The following is a 15,541-nucleotide window of genomic DNA, read 5'->3' as shown; positions in this document are numbered from 1 at the left end:
GAGCCTGACGTTTGTCCAAGCCTAAATTTTCGCTTAGGCTGGTTTGAACACTGATACTTATGCCTGCTTTCTAAGCATGAAATAATGCTCTTGTTCTCATGGGAGTAACACATGTTTATGCTTGGGGGCAAATAAGCCAATTGCCTTACGATTAACCCTGAAGTTAAGCCTAAAAAGCAAGAGTCTTACATTCAGAGTGTTGACAATACAGTTGAAATGGGCCTGTTTCTTGTTAAAAAGTACACGTGTGTCTACATGAACATGTGCATACATATGTGTGTGTAGGAGTCAAGTCCTGACCGGGTTGATTGCCTGCAATCTAGGGTTCAATTTTTAAGTTTGGGAAATGCATTAAGTGTAATTTAACGTGCAAAATTTCACTTCTAATTAAAGCAAGATTTAATTATAAGTAAAAATTTTAAAGTAAACACTCTTCCTAAGATAAAACACCTTTAATTATAAATCAGCCCATTTTCTTAATATTTTTCTATTTCAGAAAGGAGTTGGTAGTATTCATACAACACTGATTTTACTTTACCTTCCAAATTTCCCATTTCTCCTAAAGAGTAGATAGGATAGAGAATGTGGACCTGAAATAGTCCTGCCTGGAGCATGTTTGTATCCATCCTTCAAGGTGGAGGATGGGTGAGGAGGGAAGGCCAGACCGGGTACAGCTGGGCAGCAGCATTTGGGATCCAGCAGATTCAGACTTTGGATTCATTTTTCTCGGTTGCATGGATATTTCGGGTGAACCTGTAATTGGGCCTCATTCACCTGGGTTGTACCCTCAAACTCTCCACTTCCTGGTGGGTGGAGTTGAGCCACGAGGCCCAAGCCTGCTCCCTTAAGCCCATCTGGCCACTGTCTCTGATGCTGAACTTTGTCAGAAACACGCAGAGGCTGCCACCGCTGCCGGTAAAAACCTCTGAAGCGGGTGTGTTTTCCCTCTGGACACCTCTGCCATTTAAAGCCTACTTCACTGCTTTCCAAGACAGGTGAAGGCTTGTGGGCAGCCTGGGCTAACGAGGAGGGACGCTGGATCCCACCTTAGGGATCCCAAGTTAATCTCTGTCTGACAGTCAGGCCTTCTCTCAGCCGAGAGCTCCTTGTGGGTGATGGCCTGCTGCTCACGTTCATTCAGGCCCCCAGACTTCCTAGAGTGGGGTGGCTTATAGGCAGTGCCTGCCATTAGCCCTGTGCCGTCTTATCTGTAACAGTGCCCAGGCTGTCTGCTTTTCCTTCTAGGCACTTCCTGGGGTTAGTTCACCCCACCAGAACAACATGCAAATGAGGCAGGTTTCTCTAAGATAATCAGTCCTGGTCATTCCAGGGTGAATCCAAAGAGAATCTGGGCTGCTGCATCCCAGTGCACCCTCACTGACCCATACCAGAATGTGCCAAGGGCACCTTGAATTTTCCAAGACAAATGGTGAATCTTAAGGGGAGTATTTTATCCTCTTGTGAGGAATGTACTTTAAAATGTGCACAACTGAGGAAGCAGAGCTTATGGAAGACTAAGACCCCATTCTGGCCAAACTTAAAAGGACGATTTTGACTGCTGCTTGCTGTCCCATGCGAGACGTTTAACCCACAGACCTTATAGGTGTTGGTAATCTTATTTGGGAACTTGGCTTTCATAGCAAGAATTGATTACTTACCAAGTACCCTAATTCAAGAAGAGTTGCTCCCTGCCTCCGTTTGATTTTTTTTTTTTTTTTTTTTTAAATCTGGTCCTGAACAGTTAGTCATCCTTCTTTAAGCGTACAAGTTCATCTTTAAGCTCTGTTTCTGGTGTTGCTCTCCTTTACCTAAAACGATTCTGAATCATTTGTGTGATTAAGGAAATACTGTCTGAAGCCTTTTTTTTTTTTTTTTTTTTTTTTTTGTATTCACATATGACACCAGAGCTGCAAAATAGGAACTAAGCATGGTAACAATGCTGGCCCCGAGGTGGCCAAGTCTGCATGCTCTCTTCCGGGCCTGCCGCCAAGAGGAGAGCTAGCTGCTGATGGAAGCGCGGCGTGCTTCTTCTAAAACCTCCTTATTTGGGGCTTCTCCCCAGAGACAGGGAAGAAAATCCAGGGGGAGGCATCAGCCTTGGAAGCCGGCACCATCTGCTTTCTCACGCTGATGGAAAGCATGCAGGACAGGCGTGCTTGCAGAGAACAGGCGTCTCCCATCTCCCTCACATCTCTGGCATGTCCAGGATCACCCCGAGTCACCCCCAGATAAGAGGCAGCAAAGATAGCTTGGTGACCGGCAGTGCAGAGTGGTAACTGGCCGATGGTGAATCTCTTCGAAACGTCACTTTTCTGACTCAGCCAGGGCTTTGTTCCTGTCTTGCAGCTGTCTGGACATTTAGCCAGTCAGATCATTTTTAGTATGTAATCACCTGACATGCTAAGTGTCTGTGTGTGCCCTGAGACGCAAGGATGGCCATCTGACCTCGCCCTGTCCTTGTCTAGGAAACACGCTGGAGAAGAAGGGTGGCAAGGAGTTTGTGGAAGCTGTTCTGGAACTCCGGAAAAAGAACGGGCCCTTGGAAGTAGCTGGAGGTGAGGTGGGGAGGCACTGTGCTGATCTGGGCATGGTGCATGCTGCCTTGGGGAAATGGTTTTACAGGACGACTTAGAATTCAGAGGTGCATGGCTGTCTCCGAGACGGAGGCAGAAGAAAGCCTGTTAGACTTTTATCACATACAAATTGTCAGGGGAACTTAAGGGTTGTGGAAATTGCCTTTCCAAGTTTTTTCTTCATTACTTAAAATAGCTTCTAAGTGTTTGATGTCTAGCCCTCAAATTTTAAGCAGTTACAGAAGCCAAGTTCGGCAAATCTAAGAGCTGAGGAGTATAGATAGGGATACTGAGCCATCTGCAAAATTGCTGATGAGAGATGCAAATGAATCATTTTCATTCAGCCATCTGTGTTTTTCATGGGAGAAATGTAAATATACATCTCTCATTTGCCAATTACACCTTTCCTGATAAGAGGGGTGTAAGAAGATGACTTGAAATGTGATGTGAGGAGAATTTACTGCTAAGAACTAGAGGCAGGGCACTTCTTACTGATGCCAGCCTGGATTTGGGGATTTTAGGTGGACACAGGGTTTCCCGAGCACCTGGGAGTCTGAACAGTGGGTGAGGCTGGCTCACCCCACCAGCTATGCGAGGACAGGCCACTCCCTTCCTCCCCTTTGGGCTCCAGTTTTCTCTTCTTACTAGATGGTTCCCAATTCTGTCTTTCCAATCCTGTTTGTTTTTAAAATGAATCTTAATATGGGCATCAACAGTTACTATGTGACAGCCACGCAACCTTCTCTGAGGGTACCCCAGGCCTTACCTCTCTTTCCCCAGTGACTAACGCACAAACTCCCATCCTGGGCTAGTCACGGGTCCTGGCGGGGATAAGAGGGTGGCATTGCCTTTGACCTCTGCTCTGCCAGTTCTGTTTTGCCTGCAAAGGGCATGGCATTGCAGAGAGCTGGTGGGGGCACAGTTACCGAGCTCTTCCAGGCAGTTCCCCGCTGGAACCGCCCACACTGAACAGGGAGGACACACACAGCATCAACTACCCAGCCAGGGGCTCCTGGCCTTTCCTCAGCCCCTTACTGGCACCTCTCTCTGTGCCAGCCCAGGGTCCTTCCTGTTGGTACTCCAGTTAAAGCCCATTTGGTGACCCTCAGCAGGAGGTGTGATAAGAGGTGGCCCTGATGCTGCCACACACCAAACTTGTCTGGTGACACCGGAGCCACAGCTGGTACAAACCCGTTAGACTTAGCACAGCTGAAGATATGTTTGCCTGTTTCAAAAGCAAGAACACATTTCGTTCTTGATTTTAAGATCTATTTTAGAAAATGTTTTAAAATATGTTTTAAGTATAAAGGAAATAATAGAACATATCCCTGTTCTGCTGTCCAAAGATAATCACTGCTAACACATTTCTTGTCTTCTGAATGCATAGTTTAGCAGTTACTTCTCACGTGGACATGCAGGTGAATTAAGCCCCCTAGTCTCAAGCCCGCAGTTCTTGAACCAGTCAGCAAGCAGAGCCAGGACTCAAAATCAGACTTGTGACTCTGGGATCAGAGCAGTTGCTACTGCAGCATGAGACACCTCCCATAAATCACTCTTCTCCAGGTTCTCCTAGTGACAGACGATACCCGTTAACAGCCCAGACCCCTTGGATAGCACTGATGGTGTTCGTCACAAAGTGGGTTTAGAAAACACTTGGTCAAAAAAGTTTGGGCGTCTTACTGGAGCAGTGGTGGAGACGTTAGTGTGCTCCTGCATAGAAGTCTCCCAGGCAGCACTCACCAGACCCATTGGTTCCAGAACCACCACCTTTACATTGCAACTTTTGGGACAGGAATCCTGGAACCTGCTCTGCGAGACATGGGCTGGCCTGTTATATATTTCCTGGTAGGAGCAGACCCAAGACCAGTGTCTTCAGATCTGACAAGAGGCAGAGAATGAGAACAAATCTGGAAAGGCAAGTCTGCTATGGAGATCTGGAGTTGGAAAAAGGCTCCTCTTCTAGGAGAGGAAAATAGTTCCATCCTAAAAGCACTGTCCAATTAATTCTGTCAGAACTAACAGGATCGGTTAGTCAGGGAGAAGAACAGGGCAGCAGACATGCTCTCTGGGTTACTTTCCCAGGAGGTTTGTTCCGAACTGTGTCAGAGATTTATAGATATTGATATATCATAATTAAATGCACATGAATCCACTTGAGGAAAGGGCGGTTGGAGAACCCCGAAAGGCAATTAATTGGAGGCTACAAACATTCTGACACGTTTGGTCAAGTTAGATGGTTATGGCTCGGCCTTCTGGGAGGGTAGGGAGAGGGTTTACTGTGACCTTGGCTAAAGTTCCTGGTGGCCATGCGTCCTAACGCCAACTTTCCAGGGGTGGGGGTTGGCTTGGCGTCCCCCCACCCCACCCCGCCACCGAGGGAGGAGACTGCAGGACAAGGAGTTTCCGGCTCGAGCTTCCGTGGGAATCACAAGGCAGCAGGCAGCTGCAGCCCTCCTGGACCAGGTGGTCGGGGGGCCCGGGCAGACGTGCTGGAGCTGGAGAGCCGGCCTGGGCTCGGCACCTAGCACGCGTGCTTTGCAGGGGGACCCAGCTCACTGCTTCTGTCTTGTCCCCTCCAGCCGCTGTCAGCGCAGGCCATGGCCTGCCCGCCAAGTTTGTGATCCACTGTAACAGTCCCGTCTGGGGTGCAGACAAGTGTGAGGAACTTCTGGAAAAGACAGTGAAGAACTGCTTGGCCCTGGCGGATGACAAGAAGCTGAAGTCCATCGCCTTTCCATCCATCGGCAGTGGCAGGTAAGGGCCCACGGCCTGTCCCCCTGCGTATGTGGCCCATGCTTGCAGGGAGCTCCGACTGTGCCCATGGTCGGCTAAGGCTACTTTCAAGCACGTGCCTTTGTTGAGGAGACCGGAAGCTCGAAATCGGGAAGAACATAGGCATTAAGTAATTGTGAGGGACAGTTGAAGAGATGTAGGGAGACAGGAAGCCTGAGGAGAGAATCAGACTTGAGCCGTGACAGCAGATGTCATCACAGAAGGTGACCCTTGAAGGACACTAAGACCTTAGGTGGGTGGGGAGGCGTGAATGCAGGGATACTGAGTGGGAGAGCCCCTCCCAGACCCAGCCCATATAGCTGTGTTACAGTTCTGTCCCCGAACCCCAGCATCCTCTGGGCACAGCCCTCTGTCCCTTATCTTTGTATTCCCAAGCATCCTCCACCTCCCCAAAACCTGCCTGCTCTCCCCGTGTCTCACTGCCCTGCTGATGGGGTGGATCTGAGTGGGCAGATACGTGAGAGTGAAATAGGGCTGGGCCTCCCCCACCTCCCAGCCCTGAAATCTCCCCAGGGAGACTCACGGAGGCTGTGGGGAGCAGCACAACTGCCCCTAAGACACACACACAACCCAGAGGGCCCGCGCTGGAAGGGTGTAGTCCTTGAGCCGCTGCTGAGGCAGGTAGGATTCAGCCACAACCCCCAACCACCCCCGCTCCCGGGTGGTGCACCCCCAGATGCCAGCACACAGCCCATCAGGTCCTGCCTGTCAGGGCAGCCCTGGGCTCGGGCCTGGCTAACCAGCTGCGTGATGGCATGCAAATTAACCCCCCGTCTGAATCCAGCCCCCTACTCTGTAAAATAGATGTGACCGTCCCCCCCACGCAGCCTCTCAGGACTGCTCGGAAATTAAAGGAGCTCTCCAAAGGGAGCATGCTTTGAGAACTCTCTGCCACGATGAAGCTATGAGGGCTGCCTCTGAGGCTGTGTCTCACTGCCTGCCACATCTCCACGGTCCTCCCTGCCAAGGGTCTGAGCAGCAGGCCTCTGGAAGGCTCGCCATCTGGATGGGGCACGGGAGCAAAGGGAAACTGGCCTTCAGAGCTGCCGCAGCCCCGGACTCTGTATCATCCCCGGGGCTTCCCATGCAGATCGGGAGCCTTCCAGGGTCTCTGCCATCAGTCCCTCCCAGTTCCCGAGGAAGGCGGGCTGTGCGGTGGCAACACAGGTCCCAGCACACTGACGTCCCGTGACACCGCAGGCTGCATCGCCCTCCTGGGAGAGCCTGAGTCACAGTCCTCAGCACTATTCCGTGTGTGTATAGAAAGCTGCTCTTCTCAAAGCACTTCTCTTCCAAACCCATGAGGAGGACAGAGAGTGGATTTTGCTGTTTATCTTGGGCAGGCCTTGTAATTCTGCTTCCCTGAACAGTGCCATCACTGAGGGTCCCACACCCCAAGTGCCAGGGACAGAGCTAGTCCGGGCGGAATTCCTGTCATATCTGCTCAAGCAGAGCTTAGTCGCTGTACCCAGAAGGCCTTGCTTACAGGCAGACAGGCACTGTGCCCCAGGGCTTCCTGTGGGCCAGGGCAGTCACACATGACTGGTGGACCCACCAGAGGACCTGATGTGGGAAAAGATCTTCCTCTGGAGCCTCTGTCACTGCCTGCCTCCATCTGGGACAGAAGGAGCATTCCTCTGCAGTCCCTCCTGGAGGTGAGCTGTGGGCGCCACACCTCCCCTCTCTTCCCCTCCTGGCCTTGGCCCTGGCCCTGCAGTTCCGGGCAGCCGAGGCCTCCCAGACCAGGTGCTCCTTTGTGTGAGGGCCCCTCAGTCCTCTGCACTGACAGTGGGCTCTCCTCTGGGGCTTACTAGCACAAAGAAGCTGGTGTCGGGGGAGGGGCCCTGAGCAGAGGACAGGTGAACACGCACACGGCCCCCAGCCTCGCGTTCCCACACTCACACCACCCTGTGCCGAGCTCTGCAGGGACATCCAGAGCTGACACAATTGTTGTTCTGGACTGCCATCTATGTTTCCCGTCACCATACATCTTCATTCTGTTCGCTTCTGCCAAAAGCATCTGTTGAGCATCATTTTAAAAGTCAATACCATTTAAATGCCTGTTGAAAGCAAAGCTGACAGAGCTAGAGCATCTAACAGCCTTTTTCAGTCGGCTCTAAGAGCACCTGGCGAAGACGAGCATCCTTCATAAGCTGGTCAGCAAGCACCCAGCAGGTTAAACTTTCCCAGGAACTGTGGAGAGGTGTATAGGTGCCCGATTCAGTCCCAGAGTCGATTCAAGACCTTTTTTTTTTTTTTTTTTTTTTTACAAAGTGCTTTTGGATCTGAGCATAATTAGCTAACTTCCTGCTTCTCCCACCTTCCCAGCCCCCACCTCCCATGGAAGTTCTATTCTTCAGCACTGCGCTGCTGTGTGACCTTTGGTAAATGAATCACCCTCTCTGTCCCTGGCCTGCCTTATCAGCTAGTGAGGCTGAGGGACTGCCCTTCCTCACACACGGTTCTGAGGCTCAGTTAATTAGTGTTTCGGATGCACTTTGATCTACTCTCATGAAAGGTGCTTCCGAGGAGAGAAGCAATAGGAGCCTTTATTGGAGGTAATAATTTCATGCTCTTTCATATGACTAGTGGGAAAATTTTAACTGAAGCGTAAAAGTCATGCCCATAAAAGAGCATCTGTTATTACAAACTTATTTACATTTTTCACGGAGTAAAAAGTTTTAAAAAATAATCAGTTGAAAGCTTTTAAGAGGGCAGAATGCCAAAGTCAAGCACATGTGCATAGCCACCCAGCCCCACATCTGTCGGGCAGACCTTGCCCCACAGAGCCGTGTAAACAGCTGCCCTCTCTTTCATGAGCAAAGACTGGGATTATACCAGAGCCGGCCAGTAAATCACAGTGGGGTTTAGGAGGGGAAATAAAACAGCTTCTTTGTGGCATCCAGTGTCTCTGGCATAAAAGTCATGTTGGAATTAAAACAATATAAATGCAAAACATGTTGGTAAAGAGCTGTGGGATCACTTTCTCTCAGCTGAGGCCCGGCATCTTGGGCATGTGGACGATGACCACAGCCCTACAACTCCCTTCCTCCAGCCCATCGGCCCCCAAGACTGGGGGCCAATCTTAAAGCCCACTGGAGGCAAATGAGACCCGGGGTGTAACCCTGGCCTCGGGAAGCCACCTCTGGCATCCGGACCTCCTGTCCTTGGGCATCCTGGTCACAATATGGATGGATACCCCACTCCCTCCGCTCTGTTTGACATTAGGGGACGACCCCTCTCCAGAGAGGCAGTACTTGGGGAATAGCTAGTTTGGGGCTTTGATTAAACTCTCCTTAGATTTATGAGCCTAAAAGGAAAGCCAGTTTGTTTCCTTGAAGCTACCACTTGTGGGTATTCATTGAGTCCCACGCACTGTGCTAATCCCTTCGTCTGCAGTATCTCACAACCCCACAAAGTGAGCAGCACTATTAATTCCACTCAAAGGCAAAGACACGGAAGCTTAGAGGGGTCAAGTCACTCACCAGAGGTCACACGGCGTGTACTTGGTAGAGCCAGAATTTGCTCAGAGGTCCTTGGCCTCAGTGCTCTCGGCATTAGGCACATGGAACCCCTGCCTCTTGTCCCCTTTGGTCAACAGACCCGCCTCCGAGCATCCTGCCAGAGGATCACCCCACTGCCTCTGCGCTCTCTCTGTGTGAGTGGATTCTAGAGAACCTTGGAAACACCTCTTGGAATTCCCTGACCTGCCCAGGCAGAGCTGTCAGCCTCCCTACCCCCTCGGTGTGGGCCTCAGAAGACAAATATAAAGGACAGAGACAAACTGAATTGGGGAGAATTACTTATTAACCCAAAACACGTGAGCCCTGGAGTGAGAGAAGGTAAGAGGCCTCTGTTGGGTTGTGCTGCCCTGGCCTCTCTCTAGCTTTGGAGGCATTGGGCCCATCACCATCCCCTTCTGAATTTTAGCTTCACCCTCTTATAACCCACTGCTCTCAGCTCAGGACGTTGATAGCCTGCCCTTTACCTCTGGATGGAGTAGTCTCTGGCTGGGCAGTTACTCAAAGCCAGACAGACAGAACACAGGAACGCCTAGGAGCACAGTGTGCGGGAAACCTAATCCCAGCAGAGGAGGGTCCACGTGGGGTGACAGACATTTTGCCCACGTCACCCAGGCTGCCAAGGCGCCCTGCCCTAGCCATCTCCCAAACAGCCAAGACAATTAGACAGGTGGCCTGGTCCAGCCAAAAAAAAAAAAAAAAGCAGAGTCCATCTAGAATCTGCTTTAATTCCTACTTAGCCTTCAGGGTCAGGCCCCTAATCTTTCTCCTCCAGAAGATCCATCCACGCTTTCCAACCCCCAGGACACAGCCTCTCCTCACAGCAATCTCTGGGTCCCTGATCAGCCGGCTCAGCACAGCCCCTGGCCTGGAGTCCTTAGCATCTGCCCTGTCCCGCCCTGGAGGCTGAGCTCACCAGGAGCAGGGATGAGGAGGGGCTCAGCACAGCTGGAGGGAGTAAATCCTCTTCTGTGTTGTGGCCCTGTGAACTCACGTCTCTGCCATCAGATGGGACAATGGACAAGCAACCAATGTGTACAGCCCCCGGCCATCACTGAGCAGGTGATCCAGGAGGGCACCAGGTGGGAGGTAGCCCATGGGGTCCCCTTGCAACAGCCAGGGAAACTGAGGTCTAAGACACTTGGGAAAGGCTGTTGCAGACACAGCTGGAGCGACTTCAGGGGGAAGCTCAGACACCTTCTTAGTCGGGTCAAGGCAATAAAAAAGGTCTAAGTCTAAGATAAACTCCATGTGGGGTGGGAAGCGCTTGGCCGCAGGGGAGCTTAAGACGTTTGGCGTGAGCACAGCTGGCAGGGTCAGGAGCCGAATGGGAATAGGAGGGGCACCCATCTCACGGGGAGCAGCCTCTGCATCACCACTGCTGTCGTCACTGCCATCGCCGAGCAGCACCTATTTTCCAGTGGAGAAAACTAATGCCAAGAGAGGTGAACGCCTGCTCCCGAGGGCGGCTACGACTGAAACTGGAATCTGACTGGAGTGCAGAAGCCCTTATCTGCCCTTGCTCTAATGCGCCTTGAGGAGGTGCCATCTGGTCTCATCCAGAAGGCGGACACGGTACGGCAGTAGAACAGAGTGACCGTCACAGAAGCAGTAAGCCTGAGATGGGGAGGACGGCACAAAGACCTGGCCAGAAGGGCTGTGGTTATTCAACAAAAGAACCCAGCCAGCCAGCCAAGAAGCCACAAGATGAGTGAGATGCATAGGCAAGCCACTCTCCTCAAGCTGCTCAGTACTGCACCAGGGGACCCCGACGGAGCCCCTGCCACACCGCAGCGTGCCCATGGCCCTCCAAGAGGACTGGACATCTCAGACCCGGGCAGCAGCCCTCTGGGGCCCTGACGCTGACTTTGTCAGCACGGGGAAGCAGCAAAGATAGCAGCAGTCACCCAGTCCCAGCTATCATGGGGTCGGGTTGGGAAGGCCATTTCCCACTGTGTGGGCCTTTAGAAAGACCCTTCGAGACTACCCACTTTAGAGATGACACTGTCGATTGAGGGCTCTCTGTACGGTATTTTGTTCGATACACACAGCCTCCCCAGGTAATAAATACTTGGTTACCTACCCCATTTCACCAGGTGGGGAAACAAGGCACAGAGGCAGGGCCCAGACGCAAATCCCGTGTGGCTCCAGGCCACTGCGTGTGCCACAGCTGCCCCTGTTTTGAGGGTGCAGGGCCTCTGCATGTAAAGCACGCTTGTGAAAGCATCCACTTCCACATTCCATTTCATTACAAATACTTCTAACTGTGCCTACTAGAAAACATTTTTGGGACCCACCTGAAAACGTGAGGAAAGCCATCACCTCTTCCATTCCTTCCTGGCGGCTTGCGTGGTCCAGAGGGGCCATAGTCCCATGGCTGGGTCTCTCCTTTAGGCTGTGAGTGCCTCAGACAGAGGGATAGGTTTGTCAACAAGAGGTTTTCCTGGAAACAAATCATATTCACAGTTCACCCAACAGCAACCTTGAAGGACAAGGCCAGACCAGCCCAAGCTCCCTTAACAGTAGGGCATCCAGGCGTGGGCTGCAGGCCTGTGACCTTTGATCCCGACCTTTCTTCCCAATGCAGGTTCTTAACCTTTGGGCCCACCCTGAGTGCGTGTAGAACAGTGGATCTCAAAGCATGGTCCCCAGGCTCACCTCATCTGATTTCCTGGGCGGAGCCTGGCAGCCTGCGTCTCGGCCGGCCCTCCGTAATCCTGACAGAGGCTAACGTTGAGAACTTGTCGATGTAGAGGAGCAGGAACTGATGTCCCTTCGGTCAGAGTCACACATCCCTTTTCAAGGGTCCAAGGCAGAGGCATAGAAAGCTGTGGGAGAAGGTCTGTGTCAGAAAGCGCTGGGCATAGGCGGAGTGACCAGCCTGCTGCGGGCGCTCCAGGGAGGCCCTGCGGCCACACCCTGCGTCTCTGCACCGCACCACATCTCCCCTGGCTCGGGCAGAGCGGCCGCAGGGTGGCATAAGGGCAGCTCACAAAGCCCAGGCCAGGGTCAGCTCAGGCTGGGCCAACACCAGAGGAGATGGGCTGTGACCATCAGGCCACACAACAGACAGCTTGCTCTTCAGGGAAGTTCCACAGGCCCTCACCTCGGCCCAGCTCACCTGCGACGTGCAGGAGGGCACCCTTAGTGGGGGAGCTTGGGGCTGGTGGAGCGTGGTCTCGGGCTTCCAGTGCAGAGGCAACTCTTTGCAGTTCTCTCAGCCCCCGCCTAGCCAGGTCATGCCCACAGGCCGAGCTCTGCCTGGGGCAGCGGCCCTCAGAGTCCCTGGCCTGAGCGCAGGCTGCCTCCAGCGGCGGGCCGGGCCTGCTGTCCTGCCGCAGCCTCGCAGCCCTGCCCACTCCCGCCTGTCTGCCCAGGGGCTGCCGCCGCCTCAGGCTTTCCTCACCAGGAACGAAATGAGTCCTTAGGGCAGCTCCTGTATTTACAGCAGGAGAATAAACACTCGCTCTTTGTGAGATGTTTAAAATGGGCTCTCATTCGCCTGACCCTGTGCCTGCGCTCCGCCATGGCTGGCCTGGCCCCTGCCTCAGGAGGAGGGTTGCTTGGAGGAAGGGCGGCCCCTATAAGGATGCGAGCTGGGTGCCCCACGACACACTCACTGCGGAGAGGCCCTCAAAGCAGAAGGTCGGGTTCACTCCATCCAGTGCTTTCCAGCGCGTGTCTTGTTCCGGACAGTGTAGCCTTTGTGCTCCTCGACTCCTGTGAAAATAGTCAAGGAGGCCGAGCCAGGTGTTGTGAGGACAGCTTCTTCCCAGACTGAGCCTGCAAGGCCCCAAGTGGGGATGGGTGCGAGGGGTATCACCTGCCACGCGGGGTCCCCACCCTCCCCACTTCCAGCACAGCCCCTCTTCCCACCACCCTCCATCCCAGCCCGCCTCTTGGTCCCCCCAACTCTGCTGGTGGTCGGAGCCCCAGGGTCTCCTCAGGAGGAAGCCGCCTGTCCGGCAGCCCTGGCCTGGCCGGAGCGCCCCTGCAGCTCTCTCTCAGACTCTGACCCTGGTCTGGTTCACAGGCTCGTGTGTGCTGGCTGCCAGGCAGGAGTGCCTTGTGCCTGGGGGTGGGGGAGGCACCTGCACGTGAGGGGCCCCAACTCTAGGTCACACCCTACTACTGCCCGCAGGCTCCTCTGCACAGGCTGGGAACGGGCCTGGGGTGACACCCTGGTCCTCTAAAAAGGAACTTCGCTTCTAAAGCGTCCACGAGTCGCTAGGGGTCCACTGTCAAGCTGGGTGAAGCCCTGTTTGATCAAAAACAAGTCGCAAGAATGGTTTTCTCCTTGGCCCTGAAAGGCTCTGAAAAGCCCTGAGTGCTGACAATAGAGTAAGTGTGACCCTCCAAAAGAAGCCGCTGAGGTGGTCCACAACTCATGGCACTTAGCGAGTGAGCCTAGGAGAAATCCCGCACCTGACACATTTGAAAACCTCTCACCTGGCAGCAGGTACCCCATCCGAAGGAAAGCCCCGGCCGAAACTGGCAGGTTGACCCAGCACTTCGGACTCCACTGGACCCACAGGCTCAGGGCAGACTGAAGACGATCTGCTTAGGAACAAAGAAATCCCCGTGGAGACCAGCCCCTCACTCTCACCCTCAGTATCCCGGACTGTAAACCGGGGTCAGTAGGGATTTGAATCCAGGGCCACTGGCTCCAAAGTCCACGTTATTTCCCCCAGACTAGGCAAGCTGACACACTGCTGCCGTGGTCCTGCTGGGTCCTCCTGCACCTGCAGCGTTGACCAGGAACAGCCCCAGCGCACACAGAGCGAGGAGCGCCCGTCCTCCTAGTCCTGCTTTCACATTCTTGCCTGAGCTCTGAGCCCCTGCCTCCAGAATTGCCACGTGACGTTTACTTTAAATGGAATGGTATGGGATTCACACCAGTTTGGCTTGGAGACTGGGATGCTGTCCCTTGAGATGAAGAGCCTACTTGTCCCAGGGTAACGACCTGCACGCAGCTCCCCAAGGCCTGGGCCTATGGGGTGTCCAAGCTGGTGTGTGCCGGGAGGTGGATTCCTGCCGCCCATGAAATCTGAAGGCCAGTGTGAAGGATGTAACCCTCTACTTGCGTGAATGGAGGCTCGTGCTTCCTGGAGAAGCTCCAGCCTCCAGCCGTCCCGGAGGCTGAGACCCCCGGGGGGCCTTTGGGAGCCTGGGCTGCATCTCAAGGCCCATGCTGGTCCCGGTGATGTTGGGAAAAGAACCGTGGGCGCTCACACTGCCTGCGGGAGACTACACTCAGCCCACACGCCGCGAAGCACAGATTCTGCCGCCTCGCTGGCGTGCTGCCTCTCAGAGCACAGCACCTTCTCCTGCGGGCCGCAGTTCTCTGTCTACTCATTCTTCCCCTGTCTGGTGGCACTGGGCTGTCTCACGCCTGTGCACAGGCAGCCAGAGGTCGAGTACCACTTGTGGACCCTGACCCAACACGAGGCCACTGCAGCACAGAGGGCCTCGAGGGGCTCGCGGAGGGAGGATGTGGCCAGGGAGGGGGCTCCTGTGGCCGCCATGGCCCCCTAGTTGCTGAGCCGTCGTTCTCTCTCTTGCAGGAACGGTTTTCCGAAGCAGACGGCAGCTCAGCTGATCCTGAAGGCCATCTCCAGTTACTTCGTGTCAACAATGTCCTCTTCCATCAAAACGGTGTATTTTGTGCTTTTTGACAGCGAGAGTATAGGCATCTACGTGCAGGAAATGGCCAAGCTGGACGCCAACTAGGCTGAGGAACTGCAGAACCAGCCCGCACCGTGCCCCCGCCTCCAATTTGAAAGAAAGAAAAGGAAAAAAAAAAAAAAAAGATTCCCTCCACTCCTAGTGGGAGGCGGGAACCCTTTCATTTTTTTCAGTTTTGCTCATCTAGGGAAAATAAGGTTTTGGTTTCCAGTTTAATTGTTTTTGACCTTCTAAAATGTTTTTACGTTAGCACTGATAGTTGACATTACTGTTGTTAAGCACTGTGTTCCAGACCGTGTCTGACTTTAGTGTAACCTAGGAGATTTTATAGTTTTATTTTAATGAAATCCTGCTTGACGCAGAGCAGCGGGGAGAGCAGTGTCTTCTACGTGGGGCAGAGTCCAGGAAGCCCATTTTGTAACCATGTGTCGTGGTGCTTTATTGTACACCCAGTGGCATTCTTTTTACTATAATGTTCTTTTTTTTCCCCTCAAGAAGAAAAATCATGAATCTGCAGCAGACTTAATTTTTGTTTACTTTTTGTCTTAATGATGGATTTGAAAATGAAAGAGTTAAAAGGCAGAACAGAATCTGTTGTCCTTAATTATATTTGCAATTTGGAATTCGTGTGAATTGATTTAGTAAAATGTTAAACTGTTGCGACTGGTGTGTTCCAAGTTATTGTGCCCTTGAGTCCTAAGTCAGTTTCTCTCGTCACAGGATGGGGCACCTTGGGTGGGGCAGCCCACCTCCAGGAAGCACCACAGTGGCCATTGCACCCCCTGGGATGGGGAGAGCATCTTCAGGCCCTGATCCCCACTTCGTGGATGAGGAAGCAGATGTACCAAAAGCCATGTGGGTGGCAAGTGGGCGGCTGGTACTCCAGCCCAGATCTCTAGCCCAGCTCTCTCCTGCTATCTGCCCCCTCCCAACGATCTCTCTGGCTCATGGCTGGACCCAGAGCCCCTG

At 53.1% G+C, this 15,541-nt stretch overlaps 1 protein-coding gene and 1 long non-coding RNA gene across 14 annotated transcripts in view; one reads left to right on the top strand and one right to left on the bottom strand.

The window, feature by feature from the left end:
- The window catches only part of MACROH2A1 (macroH2A.1 histone), an 80,219-nt gene extending 64,989 nt beyond the window's left edge, over nucleotides 1–15,230 (top strand). For 4 of the 13 annotated variants that reach the window (XM_089908462.1, XM_089908458.1, XM_089908461.1 and 1 more), the window contains exons 7-10: nucleotides 2,466–2,555; nucleotides 5,153–5,327; nucleotides 7,695–7,750; nucleotides 8,968–9,433. In XM_089908462.1, the coding sequence (XP_089764588.1) occupies nucleotides 2,466–2,555; nucleotides 5,153–5,327; nucleotides 7,695–7,750; nucleotides 8,968–9,176 (530 nt within the window). In that variant the 3' untranslated portion in view covers nucleotides 9,177–9,433. Of the gene's footprint in view, nucleotides 1–2,465; nucleotides 2,556–5,152; nucleotides 5,328–7,694; nucleotides 7,751–8,967; nucleotides 9,434–9,691; nucleotides 9,950–11,474; nucleotides 11,641–14,451 lie in introns of those variants that run through there. The other 9 variants (XM_022588850.2, XM_022588849.2, XM_022588846.2 and 6 more) reach the window with 6 other exon arrangements.
- LOC115803317 (uncharacterized) lies at nucleotides 1,698–12,610 on the bottom strand. The gene is made up of 3 exons (XR_016392474.1): nucleotides 12,508–12,610; nucleotides 11,546–11,715; nucleotides 1,698–11,330 (listed from the first exon to the last, which is right to left on the bottom strand). It is a non-coding gene; the product is annotated as an uncharacterized LOC115803317 (long non-coding RNA).
- Nucleotides 15,231–15,541: the final 311 nt, after the last annotated feature.

The sequence above is a fragment of the Delphinapterus leucas genome, chromosome 3 (assembly GCF_059928025.1).
Source record: "Delphinapterus leucas isolate spDelLeu-1000000601 "Yukka" chromosome 3, BTC_Dleu_Yukka2, whole genome shotgun sequence".
Lineage (NCBI taxonomy): Eukaryota > Metazoa > Chordata > Mammalia > Artiodactyla > Monodontidae > Delphinapterus > Delphinapterus leucas.
The sequence above is the reverse complement of the archived record's forward strand: the minus strand, read 5'-3'. Positions and strand labels throughout refer to the sequence as shown.